This window comes from Lissotriton helveticus, chromosome 5_2 (genome assembly GCF_964261635.1).
Source record: "Lissotriton helveticus chromosome 5_2, aLisHel1.1, whole genome shotgun sequence".
NCBI classification, from domain to species: Eukaryota; Metazoa; Chordata; class Amphibia; order Caudata; family Salamandridae; genus Lissotriton; species Lissotriton helveticus.
The window spans coordinates 1,106,989-1,121,909 of NC_136066.1; the positions used below are offsets into that span (position 1 = coordinate 1,106,989).

At 49.6% G+C, this 14,921-nt stretch overlaps 1 protein-coding gene across 2 annotated transcripts in view; it reads right to left on the bottom strand.

Moving 5' to 3' along the window:
* Nucleotides 1–14,921, bottom strand: part of TBC1D13 (TBC1 domain family member 13) — a 161,411-nt gene that overhangs the window by 88,443 nt on the left and 58,047 nt on the right. For both annotated transcript variants that reach the window (XM_078646595.1, XM_078646594.1), the window contains exons 5-6: nucleotides 8,857–8,956; nucleotides 3,969–4,051 (exon numbers count right to left, since the gene is read on the bottom strand). In XM_078646595.1, the coding sequence (XP_078502721.1) occupies nucleotides 3,969–4,051; nucleotides 8,857–8,956 (183 nt within the window). The remainder of the gene's footprint in view (nucleotides 1–3,968; nucleotides 4,052–8,856; nucleotides 8,957–14,921) is intronic.

The following is a 14,921-nucleotide window of genomic DNA, read 5'->3' on the forward strand; positions in this document are numbered from 1 at the left end:
TTCCACGGTAACCTCCTCTACCCTGCTTAGGGTACGAGGATTGTCCTCCCCTTTAGTGAATGGCGTCTGCTGTGCCAAGTGTCCTCTGGTAACACCTCGATTGCCTGAGCGACGAAAAGTGTTCCCTCTGAATTGCTGAGACTGGAGAGCACCCATGGATTTGGCCGTCTCAGTATCTTTTTTGATTTTTTCGAGGGTGGTGTCAACCTCTGGGCCAAATAACCTGTCTGGATTAACGGGCTGGTTCAGGATAGTAGTCTGGATCTCTGGCTTGAACCCTAAGATGCGGAGCCATGCTTGACGCCTCAACATCACGCTAGTGTTGATTGCTCTCGCTGCTGTGTCCGCAACGTCGAGCGCACATTTTATCGCAGCGTTGGAGATGAGCTTGCCCTCTTGTATAAGCATCTCCGCTCCCTCCTTAAACTGGTCTGGAAGGTGTTGCAACAGTTGCTCTAGGGTGTCATAATGTGCCCTATCGTATCTGGCCAACAGAGCTTGCGTGTTTGAGATGCGCCATATGTTGGCTGCCTGAGCTGCCACCCTCTTCCCAGATGCCTCCAGCACTTTTGACTCTTTGTCCGGGGGAGGAGCTTCACCCGTTGTTTGAGAATTCGCCCTCTTGCGGGCATTAGAGACCACTAAAGAGTCTAAAGGCAACTGGCCCCGTATGTAAGTTGGGTCGCCAGGTGCGGGTCTGTATTTCTTCTCTATTCTGGGGTTGACAACCCTTGCTCTCGTGGGTTCCTTGAAAATGTCTGTGGCATGCTTCAGGACCCCTTTTAGCATAGGAAGAGTTTTCACAGTTTTTTCTGCAGCAGAGAAAGTGTCAAATAGAAAGTCAACTTCCACAGGGTCGGCATGCATTTCCACCTTATGGTTCATAGCTGCCCTTTCAATCAAGGCATTAAATGCCGCAGAGTCTTCTGTGGGAGACGTTTTCACGCTATAAACCTGAGGGTCATGGACAACCTGCTGGTCTCCTTGATCACCAGTGTCCATCCAGGAGTCCTGTTGCTCATCAGAGTCTGTGTTTGCAGGAAAACTATACTCCTCATCTTGCTCACCCCCTTCTCCATCTGAGCAAGTGGGTGAAGGCGTTGCACTCCTCCTAGGGTGTGGGAGAATTTGCTCAACCAGTACTGGTGCCTCTGGTGCTGGTCTCTTCCGCTTCAGAGGAATCACAAACGATTCCAGGGGCTGGGATGTGATTTTCCTCTTGTAGATCGTGAGTTTTCCAGTGTCGGCGTCGATGATATGCGCCGACTGCTCCTCTAGCACAGGTTGTCGATGACTTAAACTTCCACTTGGGTGTGTTTGCGTCGACACTGCAGAGTCCTTGGTCACCATCCGTGGTGAAAAGGTCTTCGGCGCCCCCTTAGGCGGTAGAGTGTAGAGGATCGGCATCGAAGCCTTCTTCGGTGGGGCCAACGTATTAGGTGCAGAAGGTGTTCTCGGCGCCGACTCCTTGTCCCGTATCCGCTTGAGGGAGTCCGAGACCTGCTTCGTAAAGGAAGCGGATGGTTTCGTCGACCAGACCGATGACCTCGATCCACCTCCAGGGGAAGACCAGAGCGTCGATGACTTCGGCTTCGCCGCTTGAGGCGCAGGCGCGTCGCCGACTGAAGCGCCACGATCAGCTTCCACGGTCGCAGGCGTCGACGCCGACCGCCTTGGATCGACAGCCTTTGCCTTTGGCGTCGGGATTCCAGACTTCGGCTCGCTGCCCTTTGCCGACTTTGTCTCGACGGCCCCCTTGGCTTTTGGATCGGCAGCCTTGCCCGCTGTAGGCTCGATAGTCTTCTTTGACTTCGATTCGACCACCTTGCTGGATAACGGCTCGACGACTTTCTTCGAGCTGTGTTCCTTGACCACTTTCGGCACCTTTGCCGGGTCGATAGCCTTTTTTAGACTTTGAGACCTCCGAAGACGACGGCGTCGATGGCGGAGCAGACGTCTTTGGTTTCGATGGCATGTCGTCCATCTTTGTTTTCGTCGACACCGATGTTGTTAGTTTCGGTTTCGATTTCGTTAATGGCGGCTCCGCTGAGGTGTCCGTAGCCGGGCCGGAAGGCGGGGCCGTGGATCGAGGTGTAAGGTCGTGGGTAAGGCCGTGTGGCGATCCCGTGACCTGAGCCATTGTAAGAGTACGAACGGGGCATAGCTCTTCCTCCGAGCTATCTTCCATGGCCCCATATGCTTCTTCGTCGTCCCCTACCTCATCGACGTTTTCCTCTAGGTCTTGGCCTTCGACGGCTGCTCCGTAGTCGTGCTCGACCTCCGCCGATGTAGGTGAAATTTGCAGGTGATGCTCTAGCTCGTCTGCTTCAGGGTTTTCGAAGATGTCGTACGGCGCCGGGGCCGACCGCTGGGCCTCGAGGCGCGCCACGCGCCGAAGCTTGATCGTCTTCTTCGATCTAAATCTCGAACAGGCCATACAGTTGGCCTCGTCGTGGTCCGACGACAGGCACTTGTTGCACACCGGGTGTACGTCGATGTGTGGGTACTTCGAACCACACACGGGACAGTTCTTGAACGGACTCCGTTCCATGCCGTCGAAAGTCTTGCTGCGTCGACAGGGCCTCGATGACCGAAGAGTCACCCGACTCCTCAGATATCCGACTCGACGAGTTGGAGTATACACGAGACCGAACGCGAACAATACCGACGGGGTAAAAGAAGGCCTTTTGGCCTTGAAAAAGTTTTTTATATCGATTCCGAACAGGAGATGTCGAAATCACATCCGAACCCAATGGCGGAAAAAAACAATCTGGGGATGGAGTCGATGCCCATGCGCACTGTAGTCCAGGGGAGGAGCCACCTATCTCGTGATACTTCGAAGACTCTTCCAGGACAACAACGTGCAATCATCCGGACCCAACACTAGGCGGCGATCTATGCTATAGATATGAATTTAGCAGCCCACATGCCTCGAACGTTATGTTATGTTATGTGGGTATTTATATAGTGCACGTACACCGTCAGGTCTCTTGGCGCTGGGGAGTCGGAGTGGGGTAGGGTTAAACAGAGTAGCATCTAGTTATGGGCTATGGTTAACAACCAGGTCTTAAGTTGTTTCCTGAACCGCAGATAATCAACCTCAAGCCTGAGGGAGGTAGGACGTGCGTTCCAGAGCTTCGGACCGAGAAAGGAGAACCGGGTCCCTTCAATGCGTTTACGTCTGATTCTGGGCACCGTCAGAAGATTCTGATGCATAGATCTTAGAGTACGCTGTATGGTTTTGACAAACAGGCCTTCGCGGTGCTGCATAGTTTTGGGACATCTAGTGGGAGCTGGCCTATTAAGCCTGCACGCGTCTCCAGCTCGGAGCCAGCCAGTGGGGTTCAGGATTTAAATAGAAAAGGCAAGGACGCCCTAATGGTCAGTTGGGGGCAACAATCTGGCCACAGAAAGGAAATGCCAAGGTGGCCTAAGGGGAGCAGTCATGAAGTTTGGGTGGGCATTATGAGACAGTCATTTTAACTCTATCACATGAACCTGATTCTTCAGTGTTGCAATATATTTTTGGAGCATCCTTCGGTGCCAAAAGCAGCCGCACACAGTTAAACCGGGGTACCAGCACGCCTTCCTGCATTACGCCACTCACACCGCCATTTTTAGAGAGGCGACCCATGTGCTTCCGAACTGTACAGCGAGGTCTCCAAGCATTCCCATACAACACTGACCAGAGGGCTCAAGATTCAATCGTCCTCTAGCGGGGAGTGTCCAGGGGGTGCAATAATGGTTGGGCTTTTTTCACTGGTGTAAAAAGTGCCAGGCACTTCAGAAGTCATTTACTCATCATATTGTTAAGTTTACCTTTTACCTGGCTGCTTTTAAAGTCCTTTTTCAAACAGTAAAATGTTGACTGGATATTAAGTTTGTCTGTAAGCCCCTCCGCCCACATGAAGCCACGTCACCCCCACCGCCCCCCCAGCCCTGCCTTGAGCTTCAGCAGCAGCACTTACCTCACATCTTTATCTATCTGGAGCAGCACCTCGTTGTCCCGGAAGTAGTTATTCCACTGACTGTCAGGGTTCGGATTGAGGGGCTGTGGAGAGGTTTTTAATCAAACATTAATGGTTTTCAAGGCATAAAACAAACCTTTAAAAACACCACTAACCTTATTACACTGTTCCCAGCAGGAATGTAATACACGAGGTGACACTTTACATCATGAAATGCCCAATGATCTTATGACTCTATGCCCGAGCTGTAAACAGTGTAAATAAAGGCACTTGCATTTATCGCAAGTTTCACTGGAACGTAATTCAAACATCTCAAGCTCCATTTCGGACACAGTGCCCGTCCCTCTCACAGTCAAGGCAGCAGGATACTTTTCCATCCATATGCTAACCCTACTGCCAGAGAGTACTACTTGCCCATATATGGGTCCTGTGCTCACTTTGCCACTGGAGTCAATCTATCCTGGCTGATGAGGGCTGAAAGCCAGAAACCGGTCCTAGGATGCTTGATTCCAGTCCAGAGAGGCTGGACTGTTCCCATGAGGCACAGGGTCAGACTGATTTGCATATGGCCATGTCTGAACTGGGGTGGCTTGGTGAGCAAAATAAGGATGGATTAAACCCAGATCTGTGACTGGGGGTGAATGTTTTGCCATTGTGCAACATTCCGTCCATCATCTTGTGTGTTTTGCTATTCCTGTGCAGTCCCATGACTTCAGATCTGAGATTGACCGTATATTTTACTGTGCACACCCATGACATGCGGATACACCTTATTTAACAGTTCAAAGCACTTTTAGTTTCCTGTGACGTCACATGACTTCAGGTTGGAACCTATTTCCCAAGCTCAGAGTACCCATTTATTTTCCTGTGCACTCCCAATGCATGAAGTTGCACCATTTTGTCCAGCTCAGAGTGTCCCTTGTTTTCCTGTGTAGCTTTGTGATTTCAGGTGGCATCCCCCCCTCCTTTTGTTTTCCTTGCAGCACCATGGCCTGCAGGTGGTGCACCCTGTTTTCCTGCTTAAGCCCCCTTGTTTCCCTTTGCTGTTCCAGGCCACTACTCACTTCAAAGAACATTCACACCACCTTTTGCAGGGTTTCCGTTGATTCACCCCACAGGCTTCTTGGGGTTGATGTAGGTCTCCCTGCTCCAGCCCCAGTCTTACTTTTACTTTTCAAGGTTACTGTCTTGTCTCGCAATCTTTTCTGGGCCTTAAGAGCCCTGATTAGTGTGACCTGGGAGGGTTGGCTTTACCATGTCCTCCCTGCCTCCACTGAATTGGTCCAAAACTTCCTGCACTTTTACAGACATGCCCCCACTGTTTGTTCCCAAACTCGCACTTGAGAGCTCAGGTTCTCAGCTCGCCTTTGGTTTCTGCTGTGTTTGTGCTGTTGGGGCACCTGTGTCTCTCTTTTATGTTCTATCTACAACGCTCCTGTAGGGGTTTCTCTGCACTAAACGCTCAGGTCTCGGTCATCATTAACTGAGCAGCCAGAGCATGTCCGACAAGGGGTGCTGCACAAGGCAACGACTGATGGGGCAAAGGATGTGGCAGCGGTGTGCGTGGGTGCACAACAGGCTGGCACAGAGTTAATAGGTGATGGGTTAAACGCTGCAGCACCACAGATTGAAGTTACTGATTTACACTGTTTTCCATGGGCTTTGCTCTCAGGCCCATGCACTTACGGACCACCTAAGAGGGAGGTAGGGGTCACTGTGCCTGGTCTTCTAGCTTGAGGAGCTGGGATTTAAGAGCTGGGCTGAATGTCAGGAAGGAGTAGCAGAGATCAGCGAAGAGGAAGTTCCAGTTCAATTGGCCAAGCAAGCGGCCTGAGCGGAGTAGGATGTAGCGCCGGGAGGAGGGCATATGACCACAAGCGCTACATACAGATTAGTTCCGAGGAGACTTGCAGCAGGGGAGTAAATGGAGATAAAGAAGGCGGGGTAAAGGGAGAGGAGACCACGTACAATGTTGTAGCCATTGAATCAAGCGCGAACAGACTACAGGAGCCAAGCTGCTTCTTGACCACTGCCGGGCACACTCAAAGACACCTAGGGGGCCCTTGAAACAAGCATTGTTGCTGTCCCTGGAGCCAGATACTACTGGAAGCTCACTGCGTTTGCCAGGCATCTGCCTTTGAGGCTTGGACCTTCAGGAAGTAAGAAGGATGAACAGTCAAGATTTACTCTGGAAGGCGGGGTGTGGCTACTCATCTTTAGTCTACGCATCAATAGTGCACAATGAAGGGTGCTGTCACTGCTAGTCCTTTGATTTTTATGCACTTGTGGGACAGGCAAGTGCACAGGCAATGTCTACCATGCTGAGTAGGGAGTTACTGACTTTACCCAAAAGTTCATCCAAGAAGCAGGGGAGAGGTGCAGCGAATTAAGCGAAGTGTGTCTGGTTTAGACCTGGCATGGAGGTCAGGGGTGTTGGGCACTTGTGGGGAAGCCTCTGTCCCTTCACCCAGTGCTCGGCAGGGCAGGGTAGGGCAGGGCAGTTAGGCAGGAGAGTGGCATGGGGCCCTCCTGGTCAGGGCACAGTCACCCCAGAGGACAGCGGCATTGCACAGCACCTGCACATCAGAGGGGGAAAGAACAGCTCTCAGCACGACGATACAGGTGTGTGATATGCAGAGGACGGTGCAGCTTGAAAGCGCTGACTGTTCGACTCCATAAAGCGCTCAAAGGCAACCATGAGAAGGGAAGACATCTTGGCCAGACCTGCAGCCGAGTGTCATCCAGGACTGGAGGCTTCTTGAGGACCCCCTGTGGCTCCTGCTGAAGGCCCTCCTCTCTGGGAGGGGTGGAGGTGTGGTGGAGAGACCCTCAGCCAGCAGAGATAGGACAGTGTGAGCATCAGGCAGGAAACTCAGCACTCCGGTGTCCCTCCTTTAGGAACAGTGGCGACGGTCGAGGCACACACTCTCCAGGAAGAGGAGGCAGCTTCTGGGCTCACAAGACCCTTTACCTCCTTCTCTCTAGTCAGCAAAAGCAGACTTGTTCTCTGTCCCGCGGAATCACTCCTACTCCTCCAGGGGTCAGAGCAGGCACCCCTTCCCTGGTTCGGTTTGTTCATCTGCACCAGTGTACATAACTCCTAGCAGAATAAGGCCCAACTCTGCAGGCTAGATCTCAAAGCAGCAGCAAGTGGCCAATCAAATTCAAGGATGTCTCCAAACATTTGGGGGAAGCGATCAGCGCAAGCCATGGCCTCCCGAAAGTGCCGAGGTTCAGCAGAGCCCGTTTTCTAAATGGTGTCCCTTGTGGATAACAGGTGTCCCACTTCCATCCCACAGCGATGTGTTTGGACCTACACACACTCCAGCCAATCAGGTACTGTTGTTCGCCTGTGGCAGAAGATGTGGGATGGGTTCCAGCGCTTGTGAAGAGGTATTTCAGTGACCATTGGAAACAGTCTTGTGTCCACGCACTTCGCCTCATAGGCCACAGGCTGATAAGGTGGGACTAGTCTGAATCACAGATGTGGAGCGCACACAAAGACACAATCCTGCTTCTTAGGATGGGTTTTATTTCAAAACCAGACACAGACATTTGACTTCCAATGGATGAGTCGCAAGTTTGGAGAATGAGAGACAGAGGAAGGCAGTGCGGAGGGACATGTAAGGAATATGAGAAAACAGACGTCTGAGTGACCCTAAATCAAGGACACCCTGCAACCTTGGAGCTCCAGCCAGGGGCACCCCACCAGTCGTGTCCAAGCACCAGCCCCGCCTCCTCCCCCACATACACTTGGGTAACTCTCAAGGGTAACTGAGGACACCCTGTCATAACAGACCAGAAAAGATAAACCCCCCATGTAGGGTCAGGCAGAACACCATACAGCCGGTGAGTACAGGTCAAACACAACCAACTGTTGGTCGCCTCGTGACCTAGCCATCTGGACAGACGTCCCCCAGGATGAAAGGAGATGTCCTCTGGGTGGACCCTACTGTCCAACAGTGTCTATGGATCAGCAATATGTAGAGTGCACCTGTCAAGGGACGTGTGACACGAGTCCGCACACAGGAAACATACTGGGGTGACCAGGATGGCGAAACGAGAAGTAGAGGTCACATGACGACCATGCTAGGGACATTCGCTCCTACAAGGGAACTTTGAGGTGGATTTGTGACCCGACCTATTGATAACAGCATGTTTTAGCAAATGAGTACTTTCTTGTTGGGGAAGGCTCCAAGCACATTCTGAAATCTAAGCAGGACATGAGAGGAAACTATTGGGGGAGATGACTAGGCGAGGGCGTAATAACTAAGTACGCTCTGCAGTGCACAATCTTCTTTGTTGAGCGGAGTATGAGAATGTAGAACCTGGAGTGGTGCTAGGAGTCCGTTTGAGGGTGAGCTTCAGTGTGATGTCAGAAGGCATGTTGTGGAAAGACAAAGGAGGCACAAAAAGCACCAGCAATGTGCTGCAGAGCAAGAAGTGGTGCCACAGACACATAGCCCTGTTGCATCCCCAGGGCAGAGAGATGTAGCTCAACAAGCACAGCATTACTAGTTGTGTGCCACGATGCGTGTTCACTTTTCTTGTCTGTGTCGTTCCATGTTGCACTGTTTGTTTGTTCGATGCCAATGACAGACCAGAGCACTCTTGTATCTTAGAACTGGGACAGTGGTGCTGTAAACTAAACCCTGAGGCACTCCTACAAGACAAACCAAGTTCATGTTTGTCTAATGTTGTACTTGTTTACACCCTATCTTCCTGCTCCACCCCAGCAGCCACCTGGTTCCCCCTCCCCCACAAAGCTGGAGCTCTCAGATAGGTCTCCTCCAGTTCATCTTCCTGCTCCATCTCAGCAGCAACATAGCTATTTCTCCCCTGACCTGGCACTCTCTTTTTGCTCACCCCATCCCATCTCTGTACTCACGTGGTCCTCAAAGGTGACATCTTCTCTGGAGACTCCAAGGTTGGCTTTGGCAATACCCGGCTGGATTATCATCTCTTTCAGGAACTGAGAGTAGACATCTCTGTGTAGGAGGATAATGGGTTGGTGAGTAAAGAACGAGAGAGGCAAGAACAGCACACAGACAGTCAAAAAACACTGGTCAACACTAATGGCACAGAAATAAGATAATAAGATCTATATGAGGAAGGCGAGGTCGTCAATGGAATGGAGATGAGAACTGACCATCTCTGCGCCTTCACCTGTCAGGGACAGACTGCCGTACCCCATGTGCAGATAGAGCCCTGTGGCTTCCCGATGCCAACTGTGCTCAAAACACCAAGGGCTGTAGTGTTAAAGTGCAATGCAAGGATTGCTTCTGCTAGCGTGCACCCAAGCCAGGAACGCCTGATGCAGCCTGGAACCATGCACGTCACTGACCAGAAGCAAACCTGGTCTCAGCAGCTTCTGCAAGGTGCAGCATTGCATGTGCAGAAGATGGCAACCACCACCAAGGAGCAGCGGCTCAACCTGTGGCATCTGAAAGTGAGGAAGGATGAGGGAACCAGCATGCCCTGCTAGTTGGTATGGAGACATCCACTTTCCTTTGGACCAGGGCAGTGCAGAGATGCCATGGCACTGAAGGAAGGACCCTAGAAGTCCCTGTGCCCCCTCAGGTGTGCGGACCGGGTGGCACACGTTCAGCACATCCCATCTTTAGCGCTGCATACGGTTTAGTAACAGGAGCATGCCTGCAAGCAAAGGACCTCCCTTGTCTGACCTGTCCACGCCCCCTCAGCTTCAGGAAGATGTTACAAACATCCTGTACCGCTTTACTTTCATTAACCCACTCTTTTTTATGCTGCAACTTGTCCCTGTGCCCCTACTTAAGAACTATTACTACTTCCCCAAGATCCCTTCCTCATTGTTATGTATGTATAAATGTCTCACTTCCCATTGCATTGGTGGCACCAATGCTCCTGGTTTCAGGAACGGGCACTGATGCCAGGTATTGAAAACCCACATAAATAAGTGAATCCCCCCTACAAATATTACACTAGAAGTAGCTTTGCACCCACAAGTGTGAATAAAGGTACGGTGAGCAAGAGAGGCTGAGGCGGTCTGGAACAACAACTGGCACCAGGAGCACAGGCAAGGGTACAAATGCATGAAGACTCCTGATGCCCCAAGACTCTGGTAACAATTTGCACAAGTGTCCCTACAGGAATTATTTACACAGAATTCAATTAATTTTCATATTGCCACCATAGTGGTCAATTATTAACCAAAAGCAAGGAAAACAGATTAAAACTGTTTTTTATTCCAAGTATTCTAAATTTCTTCTTTTGTACTTTTTTCTTTTTTCATATACAAGACTAAAAATATGGCAACAAAAATACTACAATATTGACAGGCGAAATTCTCAGTAGTATAAGGCAACTTTTGTTAAACACATGAAAAATTGAATATCATGTGAACAATGGTACTTATCACAGTACAGTCATTTAGCAATCAAATGATGATATAGAAAATAAACAAAACGTTCCCAAGCGTCGACGTTTCGGTCCTTTGTTGGTTAAACAATCCATAGGACCATCTTCAGGACCATGCGCTGCACATATTAATCCAGGACCTCCAGCCGGAAGTCATAAGGTCATGCGCTGCATTAACCTAACGTCTACAGAAGCAGTAAATAACTCCAGTAGTCTCGTCTTTCAAATGAAGAATTCGGGCGTTAGTCTAGGGAAGCACACGTCACTCAATAACGTGCAGCAAGCACCACCGTTGCTCGCCGATCCGTATTCGCGTTCAAGACTCTGGTGGCAGCGCTAGTCAATAGCTTACATTTAAAGAGAAATGTAGTTTAAAAAATAGCCCTTATTTTCCTAACTCAAACTTTAGTGTGTCATGTATGAATAACTAACAGCGTACAAATCAAAAATACGTCATGTGCTTAAAAGAGCAAAATGGCCGAGTGAGTTAGCACCGCTCAATCGGGTGAAAAGCAAGAACGACAACAATTCAGGCAAGTTCTTCTGCCTGAAGTAGAATCCAAGGGTCAGATCTGGGAAGGAAAGAAGGAACATCACACGACTCTGCGACACACACAGAACAAGGATAGCAGAGGTAGCAGATACACTAAAGAGGTTGTGAGAGGACTTAATGAACTGCTGTACACGCTCTGCAAACAGGCATAAGCAAAGTACAAAACTTCTGGATGAGAGAGCCCAATCTTTTATGGAATTACCATACAAGCCTGGACTCATATAGGATGCTGGTGACGGAAACCACGCTGTCACCAGCCACGGGCGCGCTGTGCTAACGACGGAGTGGTTCCGTCACGGCCCCACCCGCTCAATAGAACGCGCCGCGCAGGTGCGAAATTAGTGCCGCGCAGGCGCGGCGGCCGGGCCGTGATGGAACCACTCCGTCATTAGCACAGCCCACCCGTGGCTGGTGACGGAGTGATTCCGTCACCAGCATGGAAGGGGTTAAGGGGAAACCTCAGCCATATTTTAATTATTCTCTCAAATCATAGAGTCACAATAAAATTATTTATATGAGGCTGTTAGCCCTTTCAATGTATGATTTTAACCCGCTGTGGGCTCGGAGGAATGGTCAGTTAACTTGTAGGCTCTGCAATTATCCACATGAGTCCTGGTTACATCTGCTATGTTGTTGCCCCCATCTTGCCAACGAACGTCGATGTCTACTGGTCCCAGTCTATCGGGAAAAACTACTGAGACATTGCAGGGAAGCATCTGATTTGTGCTTTGGGTAATAATTCAGCCCAAGTTCTAGCAACGACTGGGAAGTTTGTTAACATTATATTAACTGAACTGCATAATGCCCAGCACGAAGAGAAGACAAGCACAAACAAACGTTAATGAAAGCCAACGATCAGTAATAAGTATTCTGACATTTTGTCTCTCACACTATATACTCTCCCTTTTGGACTAATCGGCTGATTGGGATATATTGCATCAACTAGAAATGCTGCTTTTGGAATTGACATTTTTCGTATTGCTAGATTTTATAAATGTGTATACAATTTTTAATCTTTGAATTTTTATTAAGTATTACTATGAAGTTTGTACGGTACGGTTTTAATTAACTGTATAATAAATATGAGACAAATCCTGCTGTAGTCTCATCTGTACGGGGAGGGAGTTCCACAGTTTAGCGGCTTGGAACGAGAAACCCTTTCCTCTCCACCTGATTCTTTTTATCTTGGGGAGATGTACCAGTCCGGTGTTAGTCGACCTTAGGCAGCGTAGTGGCACATATCGAGGAAAGAGTGATTGTATATCCTCTGCACCTCCTCCATATAGGGCTTTGTGCACTAGTCATCGCACTGAAAGCCAGTGGAGCTGTTTTATGCTAGCAGATGTAGGATGGTGTTTAGGTAGATAAAGGAAAACTTGCGCTGCTGCATTTTTGGAGTGACTGGAGTTTAGAAAACAGCCTTGCGCCTGCTCCCAGGTATAGAGCATTGCAATAATCTACTCTTGACAGAACTAGTGCTCCGACTACCGTTTTCCTTAATGAAAAAGGAATGAATGGAGGGATCTTACGCAAAACTTTCAAAGTGAAAAAACAAGCAGAAGATAATTGATTTATTTGTGGGGCAGCGTTAGATCTTTATCGATCATGAAGCCTAAATTTCTAGCCTTGGGCACAGGGGCAGGACACGTACCGGCTTCAGGGAGCCACCATAGTTGGCTCCACACCGAGGGTTTCTGATCGAACTCTACAACCTGTTTTTTTCCGTATTAAGTTTCAGAAAATTAGTGTTCATCTATGCCATCAGTGCAGTAAGGCAGTTGCGGAACCATTGCACCGTCAAATCCACGCTTTGCTTGACTGACACCACTAACTGGGTGTCATCCGCATATGGCACAGGCATAAGACCATGTTTTTTTATTTGTTTTGCAAGTGGGGCGACGTACAGATTAAACATAGTAGGGGATAAGGTCGATCCCTGAGGGACTCCTCATGGGAGAATGAACTTTCCTGACTGAAGTCCATCCCAGTGAATTAGTTGTTCCCTGGATGACAAGAATGATGTTAGTAAGGCTAGAGGGACTTGCTTGATTGATTACTGTTAGTAAGGCTAGAGCCTTATCCCTAATGCCGGCCGCCTTCAGCCTTCACACCAATAACGCATGGTTTACGGTGTCAAAAGCTGTGGTTAGGTCAAGCAGAATAAGGGCGGCCCTGCACCCTCCATCCATCACCTTGCGTATCTCTTCTGTCGGCATAATCAAGGCTGACTCAGTGGAGTGCCGAGATCTAAAGCCTCGCTGGGTAGAGTCAAGGATATTAATTATTCTGATCCAAATATTCCGTCAGTTCAGAGTTCATAGCTTTCTCCAAGATCCCGGAGGGTAGCGGGAGACAGGATATTGGACGATAGGTTTTGGTCTGCAAGGGATCAAACGTGTTTTTCTTTTTTAGAATAGGTCTGATACAGGCCTTTTTCCATTGCAGTGAGAAGACCCCTGAACTTGTGATCTCATTTAGTAAGGGGGTTAAAGATGCACTGATCTCCTCAGGAGCCAGATGTAAGGCGGGCAGGGGTCAAGGGGAGACCCAGACTTGGTTTGCAGCAACAGGTCTGCCACTTGTTCTTCCCCTAATACTGAGAATTATGATAGACTGCACAGAGGTCCAGTGCCTTCCCGCCCCTCTATATCATTCAACCCCAGCGCAACAGCTGTGTTCAGGAGTTCATTATAAACTGTCTGGACTTTGTTTTGAAAGAAAACAGCCATTTTGTCCACTATGTTTTGATCTGGTGCAAATACAGTATCCCGCGGGCACTTTGATAGAGCAGTCACAGTTTAAAATAATTCCTTAGAGGATTTAGTGGCCTCCTGAATTTTTGAGGTAAAATATACAGTTTTAGCATGTTTTATGGCAATCTTATTTTCCTCTAAGGTTGCGTTGTAGTCTTTCCTATGTGTAGTGCAAGCTTTTCCATCAGAAGACCCCTACGAAACACGCAGCGGCAGTGCAAGCTTTTCCATCAGAAGACCCCTACGAATGAGGAGGCGGCAGTGCAAGCTTTTCCATCAGAGACCCCTACGAATGAGGCAGCGGCAGTGCAAGCTTTTCCATCAGAGACCCCTACGAATGAGGAGGCGGCAGTGCAAGCTTTTCCATCAGAGACCCCTACGAATGAGGCAGCGGCAGTGCAAGCTTTTCCATCAGAGACCCCTACGAATGAGGCAGCGGCAGTGCAAGCTTTTCCATCAGAGACCCCTACGAATGAGGAGGCGGCAGTGCAAGCTTTTCTATCAGAGACCCGTACGAATGAGGCAACGGCAGTGCAAGCTTTTCCATCAGAAGACAACTACGAATGAGGCAGCGGCAGTGCAAGCTTTTCCATCAGAGACCCCTACGAATGAGGCAGCGGCAGTGCAAGCTTTTCCATCAGAGACCCCTACGAATGAGGAGGCGGCAGTGCAAGCTTTTCCATCAGAAGACCCCTACGAATGAGGAGGCGGCAGTGCAAGCTTTTCCATCAGAAGACCCCTATGAATGAGGCAGCGGCAGTGCAAGCTTTTCCATCAGAGACCCCTACGAATGAGGAGGCGGCAGTGCAAGCTTTCTCTTCAGAAGACCCCTATGAATGAGGCAGCGGCAGTGCGCGCTTTTCCATCAGAAGACCCCTACGAATAAGGCAGCGGCAGTGCAAGCTTTTCCATCAGAAGACCCCTACGAATAAGGCAGCGGCAGTGCAAGCTTTTCCATCAGAAGACCCCTACGAATGAGGCAGTGGCAGCGCAAGCTTTTCCATCAGAAGACCCTGCGAATGAGGAGGCGGCAGTGCAAGCTTTTCCTTCAGAAGACCCCTACGAATGAGGCAGCGGCAGTGCAAGCTTTTCCATCAGAAGACCCTACGAATGAGGAGGCGGCAGTGCAAGCTTTTCCATCAGAAGACCCCTCCGAATGAGGCAGCAGCAGTGCAAGCTTTTCCATCAGAAGACCCTACGAATGAGGCAGCGGCAGTGCAAGCTTTTCCATCAGAAGACCCCTACGAATGA